Source organism: Triturus cristatus, chromosome 1_1 (assembly GCF_964204655.1).
Source record: "Triturus cristatus chromosome 1_1, aTriCri1.1, whole genome shotgun sequence".
NCBI classification, from domain to species: Eukaryota; Metazoa; Chordata; class Amphibia; order Caudata; family Salamandridae; genus Triturus; species Triturus cristatus.
Window position 1 is genome coordinate 597,259,424 of NC_140579.1, and position 17,429 is coordinate 597,276,852.

General features: G+C 43.2%; 1 protein-coding gene across 1 annotated transcript in view; it reads right to left on the bottom strand.

Annotated features, from left to right (window-relative positions):
* The window catches only part of LOC146870689 (protein kinase C and casein kinase substrate in neurons protein 1-like), an 84,879-nt gene that overhangs the window by 8,343 nt on the left and 59,107 nt on the right, over positions 1-17,429 (bottom strand). Inside the window, exon 7 of the mRNA XM_085646126.1 lies at positions 5,528-5,727. Within this exon, the coding sequence (XP_085502252.1) occupies positions 5,528-5,727 (200 nt within the window). The remainder of the gene's footprint in view (positions 1-5,527; positions 5,728-17,429) is intronic.

Consider the following 17,429-nt stretch of genomic DNA (forward strand, 5'->3'; position numbering starts at 1 on the left):
AATTAGCCCCGGCACCCACCAACAAAGATGAACTCAAATCGTTCCTGGGGCTGGTGGAATACATGTCAAAGTTTGTCAAAAACTTTGCGGATCAGGTGTGTCCCCTCAGAGAGTTGCTGAAGAAGGGGTCTGAATTTGTTTGGAAGCAAGATCACCAATCAGCCTTCCAACTCATCAAGGAGGCCATCGTTGATGCACCTATCTTGAGTGCTTTCGATCCTAATGCTAAAACCACCCTCACCACAGACGCTAGCGCTAAGGGATTGGGTGCTTCACTCACGCAGAGGACGAAAGGTCAAGAGACGGTGATTGCTTTCGCTTCCAGAACTTTGAGAGATGCCGAGCTGAACTACTCGACGATAGAGAAAGAAGCATTGGCGTGCTATTGGGCCATAAACCACTTCAAATATTTCTTGTGGGGCATCCCGTTTGTGCTGAGAACGGACCACAAACCCTTAATTCCGTTATTCTCCACTAAGCGCCTGGAAAATACCACCCCACGAATATCTAAATGGGTGCTGAGTCTGCAAGGGTTCAACTACACCATGATATACGTCCCAGGAAGTGAGAATAGGGTTGCGGACTGTCTCTCCAGACTACCAATCACCAATGGGAACCCGATGCAAAACCCTCCGGAGGAGACTATTCTTCTGGTGGAAATCCCGGCCATCAATCGGGAGGAGTGGGAAAAATCCATGAGTGAGGACAGTGACTTAGCCACATTAAGGAATATGATTCACAGTGGTTGGCCTGTTAACAAGCAGGAGGTGCCGGAGTCTGTTCGGCATTTTTGGCCGATGCAAGATGAATTATCCATCGTTGAGAACCATATTTGTAGAGGAAGCAAGATCATTCCTCCGAAAAACATGTACGAAAGAATAATACAGATTGCCCATGAGGGCCACCTAGGGAGGAGCATGACGAAAAGCAAAATCAGGCAACACTATTGGTTCCCCGGGATGGATTCGCGAGTGGAGGAACAAGTAAAGAAGTGTTCAGCCTGCGGTTCCTGCGACAAAACCAAAGTTGTCCGGAAGTCTCCACTATTCCCGGTGGAGGTCCCCACGGTACCTTGGGAGAAGCTGGGATTGGACATAATTGGTCCCTTAAACCTGCTAAACCAATCCAATAGATTCATGTTTGTTCTTATAGACTACCACTCCCATTGGATTGTAACAAGAATGGTATCTTCCATCACCACCGCGTCGCTGTTGGACTTCCTGAGAGACACCTTTTCAAAGGAAGGTATTCCTGGGGTCATAATAACGGACAATGGTGTTCAATTCGCTTCAGAGGACATGAAGCAGTTTATGTCCACGCTGGCCATCACACATCTCAAATCCCCACTGTATTGTCCCAAAGCCAATGGTCTGGTGGAAAGGGCGAACAGGATGATAAAGAACACCATCCAGCTCGCATTGAATTCCCAGGTTCCAGTGGAAGACGCCATAAGGAAAATGCTGTGGTCGTATCATACATCGCCCAATGCTGTCACGGGGGTGTCACCTTTTGTCTCTCTTAAAGGCAGGAACCCGAGTTCCAAACTTACTCCTAACTGGCTAAATGGTGGATCCCCGGTGTGGGTGGATAGAGACGTTGGGCGGGAAAAAACTCAGAAACATCAACAAGAGTACAAGCTCAGGTACGACAGTCGTTGGGGAGCATCGAACAAAAGGTGGAGAGAAGGCCAGTGGGTGGTTGTTAAGAGGCCGTCCCTGTCCAAATCCAAGATCTCCTCATTTTCCAAACCACTGAGGATAACGCGGGTCAACAACAATTCAGTTGTCCTGGAAGACGGTGGCATGTGGAGTATGGACAACATAGCAAGTTGTCCAAGCACTACTGGTTTCAAACCCACTTATGAAATGGACCTAAGTCTTGAAACGCCCAGTGGTAGTGAACTCAGGGTGACTAGAGTACGTAAACCCCCAAGTTGGCAATCCGACTACAGAATGGGATCTTAATTGTTCCACCTTGTCCCATCTCCTTACCCGTTGGTGTCATATAGGCTCCTTTCCGTAGGGTATTTGGGGGGATTGCTAATTATGTACTTCTCTATCGCTGTATATTGTGGAAAACGTTTATTCCTTACATTCATGTACTTGGAACGTTTGAATTGTTGATTTCTCTCCTCTTTGCTTTGTTAGGCAATGTTATCTGAGGAATTCATGTGCTGTGTATATTTTTCTCTGCTCCGCAGGGAGATGTGTTATAATCTGCTCCTGTTCCCTTCCCTCCTCTTCCCCCCCCCTACTTTCCTCCGCTAATTGGTATTGCCCAGCCTTAGAACGTTGGGGCTGAAGCTCCTGTTTGAATGTTGGATTCTCACTACGAGAGGCTGAAGGATCTGTTCAATAAACTTCCATCTCCTGACAAACCTATCGTGGTGGAAGTTATTACAACAATAATCAAGATAGACACAATGGAAACTTAGTTGTAGCTGAAGAAGATTAAAATGGAGCTAATGTAGATCAAAGATGTGATGGGGCAATTTAGATTATTAAAGAGGTAATAGTAGTGGAATTGAGGATTGCTGCAGTTGCGGTAAAGATATGACTTGGTGAATATTGAGATAGAATTAGTGAAGATGTGTAAAAGATTGCAGTAGATTTGGCAGAGCCTGAGATGGCTTTGAAAAACTTGAAAACCGGATTGACGAAAATCAATGTGATTATGAGAAATATTAAGATGCAGTGCTGAAGGCTGTGATTGAGATGATGGAAATCTATATGCAGGCACTGAAGACTGGGATGAGATGGTGAGAACAGAGAAGATGGTGATAGTGACCTAGATGGGCACAATGAAGATTATGAATAAGTGGCCAAGACTGCGATGGAAGGAGTGGATTTAGTGTTAGTAAATGCAACTCACAAGCTGGTGAGGGGCACCAAGATGAAAATGAGATGATGGTATGGGTGAATGGGATGGAAGGATTAGAGATTAAGTGCCTCAATTTGTCAGATGTCCTATCTTCCCAACCCTAAGTTATCCTATAATTTTAAATGTGTGATCAGCAGAGTTACCATCCATTCAATGAAGGCAGTTCAGAAAATAAAAGTCCACTAAAGTTCAAAATGTGTTGGGAGACTCTCTGTATGTGGAGGACATTAGTTATTACTTTTCTAAAGAAATACCCATGTTTTAGGGGTGGTGTGTTCAGAACAAATATAAGGGATGAAAGGTCTGCTATGGCATACAGGACCAATCGTCATTGTTTTTCCCACACAAAACAGCTCCTGCCATGGAGAAGAATGCCACTCTGGGAGGAAAGACCACCAATTGGTCTACCATGCCTAAATTTAATGGGCAGGCTGGGGTGCTGGATGCGGTGCTTCTGTCACCCCAGTGTACGGCAGGTCATAGTATAAATGACCTCCTATTTTTGTGACTGAAATACATATTATCGGTCTGCAAGGTGAGCTTGAAGGACTACAATGAGATTTTGGAAAATAACTTGAAACTTTGGAGAGGGATATGGCAATTTTAAGAACTTCATTTTGAGGCATCCATAGTTGAAACCAAGTGGATGTAATAATCGGAACTCTTAATACACAGGTGTGTGGCTATAAAGCAGTGCATGATGCAAGACTTCACTTGTTCCTGTACCTACAACAAGAAACACAACATATGACAAAGTAACTGATCAATGTATGAATGATGTGTACCAAAGACTACAACATTGTGTGTGCACTACACATCAAGGACCTTCAAAAACACAGGGTACAATATCACTAAAATAAATTACGGTCAAAACACTTTTCTCACAAACAGCCCACAGCCATCTAAACAAAGTATAGAATAGATATCACATTCATTTGTGCCTGGAGCATCTGAAGCAAAGAGAAATGGGTCTCCTTTCCCCACACTTATTCCTTTCATAAGGTGTTGTGTGCTATTACAACTCAATCCAACAACCCATACTAATCTCTACCAGGGCAACTTGTGCACTCAGAAGCAGGAATTTTGCAAACAGCTCTCTTTGAATACAAACACTGCTCTCTGAAACAATAAATACATCTTGCAAAGCACAAACAATAATGAGGAATACACACTCACAACATTTGTCTATCAAAAACGTTGGTACTCACACATGGACTGAAAGCTCAATTAATTGGGTTCCACAATCCTCAGTAGCCTCACCATAAGGGAGAAAGTATAAAGAAAGTATAACTGCAGAACCATGGTAAATCGCATACCAAAAACATCATTCCATTGTATACGTTATCACTAGCATTCAATAACCACATATAAAGTCTACTGAATGAGCAACAATGTTATCTGAGTTGTCGACTACATGTTGATCATAGTGCTTTAGAAAAACAGATTTTCATAGCGGAAACCATGACAGTACGCGCTTTATTACTATTTTCCTTCTTTCATTTTCCTCCAATCACCTTTTCAGTGTTTTGCCCATCTATATCTAATAGACCAATGGCCTTGATCATGAGACCAGCTGGACCGCTCTTATACTTTGATGGCTTCTGGTGCATTTTGACACTGGTAGGAAGTCAGCAGTTTTCTTGATTGCTAGTTTCAAGATGTTTAGTCACCTTTTCCAAGTTTCAGCACATTTAGATTATCCATTACAATGACAGGCGATAGAGAGTGAAGTGCTGGAGATAATAATGAAGATAAGAAGGAATAGATGGTTGTTCATTATAATTTTCGTGATTTCAATCTTTATAATCTCTGTCTTTATAAGAGATAATAATGAACTGAGGTCATGACAATTATAATTAACAAAGTGATGTATTGTAGATTATACCGACTGAGGTGATAAATATTAACATGATCACAATGATTTAGGTTTTCCTGATCAATGTGATGGAGACTATATTGACTGAATATACCAAGATTGTGATTTTAATGATGAAGAGATTATGATATTCATGTTGACGAAGACTAGGGGATGGGGATTATAAAGATTTAGATGAGGGACATTCTAACAATGTAAGTGATGGAAATTATAAAGACCCAGTTAATTGAGGTTAGTAAAAATAGGGTTGCAAAATCAGTAATCATTGTGGTGGCAGGGACTGTATTGGTTCAGGTGATAGAGACTGTTAAGAACAAGGGGGTGGAATCTACACCCCTAAGGTAATTCATTACAAGACAATGGAGGTGGTTAAGACTGCAAGAATACTTTTATATAAAATATGATATAGGAGTGAAGACAACTTAGATGTTGACAACTAGCATGACTAGACTGAAAGGGGTTTGTTGAACAATGTGATGATGGGTTGTTTAATGAGACAAAAACTATCCCAGATCACTGAGGCGGGTACCATGAGACTCTTTTCCATGGTGCAACCTATTTGAGGTTAGTACCTCGTTGAGCTTGGTCATGCTTTCTGTTTCAACTTCCCAAATTATTTTCTGCCCATCTTACAATCACCTCATCTATAAGTGAGGATCCACTGAAGGGCAAAATCACTCACGCCCACATCAGAAATGAATGTTGCGGACATAGCCTTGTCTCAAACTATTTTAAATCTGGCCAACTAGAATCAAACCCTCTTCACTGTACCTGCTTTGAAGCTCAGCTCATCCTGCTCCTGCCCATCATAGTCATACAGAGCCCGAACGCGGGACCCCTTTCCAGCTGCCACGGAATCTTCTTCAAATGGGTTGGCACTGCCGTTGGCCTCGCTGGTAGTGAGTGAGTTGCTGCCTTCATCATCGGACCACTCCTGTGTATACGCTTGGCTCCGGTCATAGCTGCTCACACTATGAAGGCGAAAGTCACAAAGACACTGTCAAAGGAAAGACACTGAATGGGAGAAAAAAAAGAAAAGAAGATCAAGGTGGGAAGCTAAACTGAATGAATACACTAGAAAAATGGGATAACCCTCAGGAAGGGTTGGGAAGTTAAGTCTTGCTAGAGTTAATCATCAGTATAAGATGAATGCATAATGAAAAACTAGGGATGCTGGAGGATATTTTAATTATTCATGATTATTTGACACTTTCTAATATACCAAATGACCGGCTCAGTTTAGTATTCAGTCCATTCCAGCACCTTCTTTTGCCTCCAGCCTGCTCCTTTGGAATTTGATTACATCTAAATGAGGGGGATCAGAGGGAAGATCATGGGCTTCTAGGGGATTGGACAGACATCCATATTGTGATCGGTGTCTAATCAACTATGTCATTTAATATGTCATGAGGAATGTATTTTGTGAGGTCATAAGCTGTGCAAGATGGTGGAGCAAGTTATAGCTAGGTGGCAAAACTATAAACAGCTTGTTCAAGTGGTGTTCGGTAAATTTATCATTAGATTGTGTCATTCATATATATATATGATGAACTTTTCCATTACATACCCGTATGAAATGATGCATTCTGGGAGCTGGATGCCAGGATCAGTCAGGTGACCAGAAACATTATAAATTTGTACGCACAGACACTATGGTTGTTATTTCCTGCCCGTGACCAAGGCTCAAGGTGCCGAAACTAGTTGGGACTACAGGAATGCTGTGCTAAAAAGCTCGATTAAAGGCTTTCTGTTTTCTGAAGTGGGCCTCTTGTGTGGTGCTTCATTGTTGTGGAATTGCCAGGGAATCTCCGTGCCCTGTTGAAGAGGCCGCCCTGCAGGGTCGCGGGTTCCCTAGTCGGAGATGTTTCTGTGGATGTTAAAATGAGGGAGCATGACCCACACGCTGCGGTCAGACCTACTGAGGTAATGCCAATTGGTAAAATGAACGGCAGCGCTGGAAGGGGTTTGGTCTGGGATGATTCCTCTTCCAATCGTTCAGACGACAGAGGCATGAAAACCGAGCAGTTTGTTATTTCAGCAGTGTGCTTTTTACGAGGAACCCTGCCTGATCACCACTTGGATTTTAATTTCTCACTATCAAGAATGCACAAGGGTGCTGAATAGTATATTTTGCTAACTGCCAACATGATGAACTTTTCCATGACTTACCCGTATGAAATGGTGCATTCTGGGAGCTGGATGAAAGAATCAGTCAGGTGACCAGAAATGTTATAAATTTGTAGGCACAGACACTATGGTTGTTATTTCCTGACCATGACCAAGTGTCTATATAGGTTATTAGTTGTTTTTTTGAGTATCAGTATCAGTGTCTGAGTGTCTGTATGGTTCGGTGGGGGGTATTACGTAGTGCATAGGTGCAGGAATGAGTGAGTCACAGTTTGTATGTGTTGAAGACAGCATGTGTGCAGGACTGTATGGGTGGATGAGTGTGTGCTTGGGTGTGTTAGTGAGTGAATGACTGTCTCAAGAGTGTCTTTATGAGTAACTACATATGTTTTAAACTAGTATATGGGACTATTGGTGTATATAAGTGAGTATATGTGAGAGTGAGAGATTGGAAGAGTTCCTGTATGAATAAGTATGTGTTTCTATAAGTGATTGTTTAAAAGACTAAGTATGTGTAAGTTTCTGTAAAAGTAAGTGTGGTGGTGTGTGTATAACTGTATATGCAAGTAAATGGATGTTTGATTCTTTATTAGCATGAGTGGCTATGTGTGTGAGTAACTCTATGGATGAGTGGCGTTGTGTAACAGGATGTATAGGTGTATGAGTACATATGATGAGTGAGTACATGTATGAGTGACTGTATAGGACTGTTGGTGAATGAGTGGATGTGTATGTGGATCTTAGAATTATTGAGTGGGTTGTTGTAACTGGTATTGGTATGTCCATTGTTTTGAAAATTTTAGTTTCTATTTTTGAATGTGTTTATCAAAGTTTATATTAGGGTGAGAGGAGGAATGCCACTCTATCACAAGGTTGATGTCATCAGGGATGTCATCAGTGATGTCATTTGTCATTTGAGATGTCATCAGTGATGCCATGAGTGATGTCACTGACCATGTCATGAGTGATGTAATATGTGACGTCATCAGCAGTGCATTGCGGGCGCGCGACTTATAGTTAGGAGGGAGTGCGAGCAGCAGCTGTGCACGTGCACGTCATCGTGCACTCAAGCTTTAGGCCTGCCAAATCATGTGGGTAGCACTTTTGAAAGCCCACTTACAAAATGTCTCAAAGGGACAGCTTGTGCTGTCTCAGCGAGACCTAAAAAGGGGCACGGCCTAGACCACCTCTCTGCAACGCAGCGCAGTGGCGCTTACTGGAAGCACCTGGTGGGCTAGTTGGCCCCCAGGGTCCCTCAGAATTGAAGGTGAATTATTTCCCCAACTTAAAACGCGTCACAGGGCGTGTTTGCACACGTTAACTCAGGCCCCATCTCCTCCCTTCACCACTGTGTAAACACGCCCTGTGACCATTTTTAGTTGGGAGATTAAGTTCATTTGAATCCTGAGGGTCCCTAGGGTCCAACTAGCCCACTAGGTACCTCCAGTAAGCGCCACAGAGCTGCGTTGCAGAGAGGTGTAAAAAGTGGCACAGCCTGGACCACCTCTCTGCAACGCAGCTCAGTGACGCTTACTGGAAGCACCTGGTGGGCTAGTTAGCCCCCAGGGGCCCTCAGGATTGAAGGGGAATTATTTCCCCAAATTAAAACGTGCCATAGGGCGTGTTTGCACACGTCACCTTAGGCCCCGTCCACTCCCTTCCCCACTGTGTAAACACACCCTGTGGCCGTTTTAAGTTGGGAGATTAAGTCCCCTTGAATCCTGAGGGTCCCTAGGGGCAAAATAGCCCACTAGGTACGTCCTGTAAGCGCCATTGCAGAGAGGTGTAAAAAGGGGCACGGCCTGCACCACCTCTCTGCAACGCAGAGCAGTGGCGCTTACTGGAAGCACCTGGTGGGCTAATTATTTCCCCAACTTAAAACGTGCCACAGGACGTGTTTGCACACGTCACCTCAGGCCCCGTACCCTCCCTTCACCACTGTGTAAACGCGCCCTGTGGCCATTCTAAGTTTAGAGATTAAGTCCCCTTGAATCCTAAGGGTCCCTAGGGTCAAACTAGCCAACTAGGTACCTCCAGTAAGCGCCACAGAGCTGCGTTGCAGAGAGGTGTAAAAAGAGACGTGGCCTCCGAACACCTGTCTGCAACGCAGCTCCCTGGCACATACTGGAGATACCTGTTGGGCTAGTTGGCCCTCAGGGACCCTCAGTATTGAAGGGGAATTAATTCCCCAACTTACAACTGGCCAGGGGGCGCGTTTGCAGAGTGCTGCAAGGAGGGGGCGTGGCCTCCAGCGCGATGCCGGTCTTTTATTTTTTTAAGAAGGAGGGCTGTGTGGCCCCCCTTCTTTTTCTAATTTATTGGCCCTGGGGACCCCATCCCCCAGGGCCTGCCCCCTAATTTTTTTTTTTAAAATAATTTGGAAGGGGGCCGCGTGGACCCCCTCCCAACCCCCAGGGCATGGCCTTTTTTTTTTATTCTGTAGGAGGGGGGCTGCATTGCCCCCCTCCTCAGGCCACTTATGGCTCCAGGGACCCCATCCCCCGGGGCCGGCCTTTGTTTTTTATTATTTAAAAAAATATATATTTATAGAAACACCTAGGACATGCTGGACAAACCGTATGTACCTTTCACCATGACGATTTCCGTGATATTCATTAAAAGGCGACTATGCATACAAGGAATCCACATGGAATGTATTTACACCGCTAGTGAAGCTCTGACGTGTCTGACGCCCTAACGTGCCTAATCCCGGCGCCCCCGCCGGTGGGTACTCTCCAAGTAGACACCCTTGTAATTTATTTATACAAACATGGGTAGCTATTGACGAGCACATTTAATACACATGCACACCAAGCCATTCAAAGGGGATTCGACAAAAATTCTACCAAAACTATGCAAGAAACCCCCCTCACGGTTAATAAAACACACATCCACCGCCGGATGTGTAATACTTTTTATTTTACTCTCTGGAAAGGAGACGAACCTCACTTGAGAGTCACAGCGCGCTCCTGGCTGAGCCCAATGCTGTGTTACACCCACCAGTGCCCGCTGAGTGCCACACACCTCTGTGTTGTATTCCACCAGCTAGTGCATATGCTATGACACTCTCTAGCCCATGAGCACTGTAACACCACCCCATGAATATGTCATGCCACACTTGCCTTCGCACAGGTTATATTGCCCCATCTAATGTGCCTTCCTTGATGCCTATGTTATAACGCACAGCGCTATGCCATACATATTACAATCTGGGATCCATATCTTTGTCACAGTGCATATGCAACGTTACACTCCCCAGCACATATTTTATATTACAACTTTAGAGACTAGTTAGGTTACACAACACTGCCCTGTGCATATTACACTCCAAGGCGCATATCGCATAGCACGTGCTAGTGCCTGTGCTATCTCGCGCTCTCCAATGAATCTGTCATTGCACACAATGTATTGCATATTATATTTCACGCCCCGGTTCATCTTATTTCACACTTTTTGGTGCATAGTTCATACCATACACTATATCTAGTTTTCATTTCCAATCGTGCTCTCAGGACTATGTTCTATATAACACTGCGTTCACCTACCCTTTTCACGGGCATTACATTTTGCGATGGGGGTGGAGGGTCAGGGGGTGTTTCTGCCAAGTGAGCCCGGAGTCACACTCACAAACGTCCTCTTCTTCCTGAATAAAAGTGAGATTCTGCTGCATACTTGTTCATATTTTAAGTAGTTTGCACAGACACACATTTTAAAAACAATAACGTTCCTAATACCCACCTTCTCTGAACAGTTAGCTGCCCCATCCACCTCCTCCCTATCCTTGTCTGAATCCATGGACTAGCCTCCTCCCTCCTGCCATGCATAGTCTGATGTGCTGCCACTGCCCTCCATTTAGCATGATGTACCAGTCCACTCCTCCTGCCCTCCATTGCTCAATTCTATGACCCATCATTGACCTCCTGCTTAGCCTCTGTGCTTAGCTTGCTGCCCCTATTCTCTTTCCCCCTGCCCTCCGATGTCTTTGTGCATGCCCCTGCTTTATCCTTTTTGCCCACCATGTTCCATGGACCTATCTACTCTGAGTGTTCTGTTGAGCTGCCCATCCCCTCCCACCTTCCTAGCATTGTCAGATGACTGTAACCTGTCCCAGCCACCTCCACCCTGCCTACATGCCATGCCCCTATCCCCTTCCTCCTGTCCTCCATGGTCCACTTTACTGCCACACCCTTCTGCCCTCCCTGGTCTGTTGTGCTGGAACTGCTCCTCCTGCCTGCCCCGCGCGGTCTGTTATGAGGCCCCTTCCCCTGAACTCTCTTGTCTGTGCCCATGTCCTGATCCTCCCGTCTATCCTCCATGGTCCTTTGCGCATGCCCCTGCACCCCCTTCTTACCCATCATAGCCATTGTGATGCCACTAACCCTCCCACTTGCCATGCATGGTCTTCTGTGCTGCCACGGCCCCTCCCACCTTCCCTGTGTGGTCAGCTAGCTGCCCCTGACCCCCTCCCACCTTCCCTCCACGGTCTATGTGCATGCCATCATCGTCTCACTATTGCTCTCCATGGTGTGTCTTGTTTCTAGTGCCCATCCTGCCTTACCTCCATGGTCATCTTGCTGCTCCTGCCATGCCCCCTTGCCCCCAGCCCTCTGTTTCCATGTGCATACCCCTATTCCCTCCCTCCTGGCTTGTCTGTTCCATTGCAATGCCCCTGATCCGTCCCTCCTGCCAATTATGGTCTGTTATGCTGCAGCTTTCTCTCCTGTCTGTCCATTATGGTCAGCTAGCTACCATTGCCTCTTTCCCCTCTGTTCTCTGTAGTCCATGTGCATGGTCCTGTCCCCTCCCTATTGCTTTCTATGGATTGTTGTGCTGCACTCCCGTCCCGCATGCCCTGTGTGGTGTATTGTGCTGCTGCAAACCCTGATGCCTGACCTGTAGGGTCAGTTTGGTGCACCTCTCCATGTCTCTCCTGTCCTCTGTTATCCGAGTCCATGTCCCTACCCCAATTCCTCCTGCCTTCCATGATCCAATGTACCATACTTGTGAACATTTTGAACAAGGTAAGAGGGAGATTTTGAAAAAAAACTGGGGTATTGATTTTCCCCTTTGAGTTGCATTGAAAAAGAGGATATTGTAGACAGGAGACAGATCAAATAAAGCCCATTTGAGCTTAAAAACATTGGACGTTTCCTGGCTGAATCGGGTCTGTAGGCATGTATGGTTGTACTACCACTGCCTCTTCCTTCTGCCCACAATGGTCTATTATTTTGCCACAGCCTCTCTTGCCAGTCCTGTATTGTTGGTTTGTTGCCTCTGCCCCCCTTTCCACTGCCCTCCATAGTCTGTTGTGCTGCCACTGCCCCTCCTGCCTGCCCAGTGTGGTCAAATTGTTGCCTCTGCACCCTCCTACCTGCCCTCAATTTTCAGAGTCCGTGCCCCTGGCCTCTGCCTCTCAACAGTATCCTAATGAACAACTAGATTGCTAACATTCTATATTTATTACAAAAGTGTGGAACGCCTGACGTCATCTTGATGTAATCAAAACTGTAATACCTAGAGCATTTCCTTTAGAAATTACATATATGAGAGGGTCTTATTTGCATCAAAGTTATGGTTAGTGCTCTAAAAAACTAAAATGAGGACATATTTTCGGAGTTTTCAAATAGCGACAAAGCACTTTTAAATTATTTGTTATCTTTATGTTTTTTTATCCAGTTGACCACTTGATTAAATGTTGCACCTAGGGGAGAGGATGTGGTGTTACTTCCAGAGCTGCAGACTTTGCAACTGGGGAACCAGGTTGGGGTTTCTGCTTCAGCTCAACATTCTGTGAGTCTGGTCAAATCACTTAATCTCCCCATGTCTAAAACCAAAATGAATTTGATCTTGTGCGATGTAACCAATGCTCATGTAAAGCACTCCAATACCTGACAAGTCTGCACTATATAAAACTACACAAACACAAAAAATAAGTGTTTTGCACACTTCTGTCATTGGGCTACATGTGGGCTACATCTGGGTGATATTTGTGCTGTATTTGGGCTCTTTTGTCTCTGGTGGCCATCTTGGGAGATTTATTTGTTATGAAGTTTCCTAATTTCCTCATTTACTGCAGTCTCCTCAGTAGGAAATACTTTCAGTTTTTTACTTTGATTCCACCAAGAAGGCATTCAGATGTGTCACACATTTGCCATAAATTCTGAATGTTAGCACTCTAGTTCCTCATTAGATCACTGTAGTAAAGCTACTGCTCACCAGGGAAGGCTGCTGCTGGTATTCAAAGTGCATGTTTCACTCTGCATGTCAGAATTTTTTTATGAAATAGAAGAGGATTTGAGAAGTCAAAATGTGCCCTAATTTTTCTTTCTGCAGCACTAATCATAATTTCTATGGCAAAATGAACCCCCTCATTTTTTTCCTTTACAAATTAAATGTTTTAGGTGTTACCACTTTATTCCAATCAAGATGGCTTCAGGTGTGCCATACTTTTGTCATAAGTAAGACTGTTAGTGCTCTAGTTGTTCGTTAGAACACGCTGGGACATTCTGTCATTGGGCTATACTTGGGCTACATCTGGGTGATATTTGTGCTACATTTGGGCTCTTTTGTCTCTGGTAGCCATTTTGGGAGACTTATTTGTTATGAAGTTTCCTAATTTCCTCATTTACTACAGTCTCCTCAGTAGGAAATACTTTCAGTTTTTTACTTTGGTTCCATCAAGAAGGCATTCAGATGTGTCACACATTTGCCATAAATTCTGAATGTTAGCACTCTAGTTCCTCATTAGATAACTGTAGTAAAGCTACTGCTCACCAGGGAAGGCTGCTGCTGGTATTCAAAGTGCATGTTTCACTCTGCATGTCAGAATTTTTTTATGAAATAGAAGAGGATTTGAGAAGTCAAAATGTGCCCTAATTTTTCTTTCTGCAGCACTAATCATAATTCCTATGGCAAAATGAACCCCCTCATTTTTTTTCCTTTACAAATTAAATGTTTTAAGTGTTACCACTTTATTCCAATCAAGATGGCTTCAGGTGTGCCATACTTTTGTCATAAGTAAGACTGTTAGTGCTCTAGTTGTTCGTTAGAACACGCTGGGACATTCTGTCATTGGGCTATACTTGGGCTACATCTGGGTGATATTTGTGCTACATTTGGGCTCTTTTGTCTCTGGTAGCCATTTTGGGAGACTTATTTGTTATGAAGTTTCCTAATTTCCTCATTTACTACAGTCTCCTCAGTAGGAAATACTTTCAGTTTTTTACTTTGGTTCCATCAAGAAGGCATTCAGATGTGTCACACATTTGCCATAAATTCTGAATGTTAGCACTCTAGTTCCTCATTAGATAACTGTAGTAAAGCTACTGCTCACCAGGGAAGGCTGCTGCTGGTATTCAAAGTGCATGTTTCACTCTGCATGTCAGTATTGTTTTATGAAATAGAAGAGGATTTGAGAAGTCAAAATGTGCCCTAATTTTTCTTTCTGCAGCACTAATCATAATTTCTATGGCAAAATGAACCCCCTCATTTTTTTCCTTTACAAATTAAATGTTTTAAGTGTTACCACTTTATTCCAATCAAGATGGCTTCAGGTGTGCCATACTTTTGTCATAAGTAAGACTGTTAGTGCTCTAGTTGTTCGTTAGAACACTCTGGGACATTCTGTCATTGGGCTATACTTGGGCTACATCTGGGTGATATTTGTGCTACATTTGGGCTTTTTGTCTCTGGTAGCCATTTTGGGAGACTTATTTGTTATGAAGTTTCCTAATTTCCTCATTTACTACAGTCTCCTCAGTAGGAAATACTTTCAGTTTTTTACTTTGATTCCATCAAGAAGGCATTTAGATGTGTCACACATTTGCCATAAATTCAGAATGTTAGCACTCTAGTTGCTCATTAGATCACTGTAGTAAAGCTACTGCTCACCAGGGAAGTCTGCTGCTGGTATTGAAAGTGCATGTTTCAGTCTGCATGTCAGAATTTTTTCATGAAATAGAAGAGGATTTGAGAAGTCACTTAAAATGTGCCCTAATTTTTCTTTCTGCAGCACTAATCCTACTTTCTATGGCAAAATGAACCCCCTCATTTTGTTCGTTTTTACATTTAATATTTTAAGAGTTACCACTTTATTCCAATCAAGATGGTTTCAGGTGTGCAATACGTTTGTCATAAGTAGGACTGTTAGCGCTCTAGTTGTTCTTTAGAACACTCTGGGAAGCTGCAGTAGAACACAAAGGAATCAACTGACAGTCTCTGCCCTTGTTGGATGTACATGTTTTACTGAGAATGTCAGACTTCATTCTCACATGACTGAGAAAGATAATGTGAATTTACAGAAAATATGCTCTCAGTTTAGCTTATAGATCACCTTCCAAACCTCTGAGAAAATAGTTTTCTCTCAAACATGATTCATGATATCACAGCAGAAGGCTTTTTCACATGGTAAAATCACCCTAGAACACACCACAATTCCTAAAATGAGTATGGTACTATCAATAAATGATTTATAATGTAACTAAAGTCTTAAAACCTTCTATTAACTGCAATGCTTTTTAATGAGGTGCTATAATGTATATTGGTTCCAAGATGGCTGCCAACACTTCTTGGATGAAGTACTGACAGCCAATCAGATCTCACGATGAGATGTGTGGTTAGGCTCCGCCCAGATATATATGTGATTTTGATTTTCGTAGAACTACTGAACGAATTTACACCATTTAAGCAAAAGGCATGACTCTGAACCAAGGTCTACCTTTCTGCCAAATTTGGTGTAATTCCGTTCAGCAGTTCGGGCTGTAGCTGCGGCTAAAGGTCCTATGGGAAATTGCATGGGGAAAACACGTTTTGGGACCCCCATTTTTTCTCAGCCCCCGCTACACAATCATCCCGAGACTTTCAGGATAGGAGCGGACCGGAGCTGGCCAAACGTTTTGAAAATTTCGCGAAGATTCGTCAACGGGCGCCAAAGTTATTCCAAGTAGAATGTTGCGGATTTCCTATGGAAAATAGGTCCTAACTATAACTACCTACTGGCGACCTCCAGTAGGTAATATATATATATAAATATATATTGCAATTGCAATTATATAGCGCTTTCTACCCCTGACGAGGCGTCAATGGTGCCTTTTGGTGAGTAGCAAGCTACTCCGGAACCCAAGAACTATTAGTGGTGAATTAGTAAAGGTAAATCTGAAATTATGGTGAGCAGTGGACATGTGAGTCTGTTAGTTGGATTGAAAAGGATAGCGTAGGGATAGAAGAGGGAAGGGTCTAGAAAGTGTTCATTTGGAGATCATAGCAGTAGGAGGAGGTTTGGGATGAGTCAAGGAAAGAAGGAGGAGGGAAGAGTCTCTAGAAGTGGATTAGGAAGAGAGAGGAGAAGTCTAGCAGGGATAAATGAGGGAAGTGCTTATAAAGGTTTATTTTGGGAGGTCTGAATAGTAAAAGAGGTTTGAGATGATGCAAGGAGAGGTAGAGGAGGGAGGAGTCTAGAAAGGCTTATTTTGGAGATCATAGTAGTAGAAGGGGATGAGTGAGAGTGGAGGTAGAGTATATATTGAGAGATGTATAGGGTGAGAAATGGGGTAATGCACTGGAGAGAGTATTGGAATGAGGTTTGGATTGAGTCAGAGAGTGGAGGTAGAGGATATATTGAGAGAGGAATAGGGTGGGATATAGGGTAGTGCATTGGAAAGAGCATTGGAATGAGGTTTGGAATGAGTCGGAGAGTGGAGGTAGAAGATATATTGAGAGAGGTATAAAGTGAGAAATAGGGTAGTGCACTGGAGAGATTATTAGAATGAGGTTTGGGATGAGTCAGAGAGTGGAGGTACAGGATATATTGAGAGAGGTATAGGGTGGGATATAGGGAAATACATTGGAGATGCTGAATTAGGAGTAAAGTAATAAATATAAAGATACATTAGTACATGGATGGTATATATGTATAAGGATGGTAATATATCTAGATTTAAGTTGTATTTAATAAACTCAGACTTTCACGTGTTGCTGTAGTTTAAGCTAATTTGGTTGTTTTAAAAAAACATTCTTTTTTTTCTTTTAATAATTCAATGGTGAAGCGATTGTGGATAAATAGCTATGATAAATATTTACTTGTTTATACATAGAATAATATAACCATATGTAATTTGTACATTTGTTAAGCAGACCTAATGAATATCTATATATTTATAAACATAATTACTATACACATTTATACAAAGCAATAGACATATATAGATGTATACGTTTAATCCAAATAAATGCTTATATACACAGGGATTTGCTGTACATTTACGTTTGAGTATGGTGGTTATGTGGGGAAGAGACAACTCTTGTTCTTCCGAAGAAAAGATAATAATCCATGAATGTTTGGGGCTAAAGAGTGCCATAGTTTGGCTGCTTGGACAGAAAAGGATGTGCCACCTGTTGTTTTTTTTTCATGTATGGTGGGATTCTGAGCCGAGGTGCCAATCTAGAGTGGACATTCCTTTGTTGAATGTATTTGGTGATTTTATTCCTGACGAAGAGAGGCCCTGTTCTATGCATCGCTTTGTGGGTGATATAAATGAGCTTGAATGTG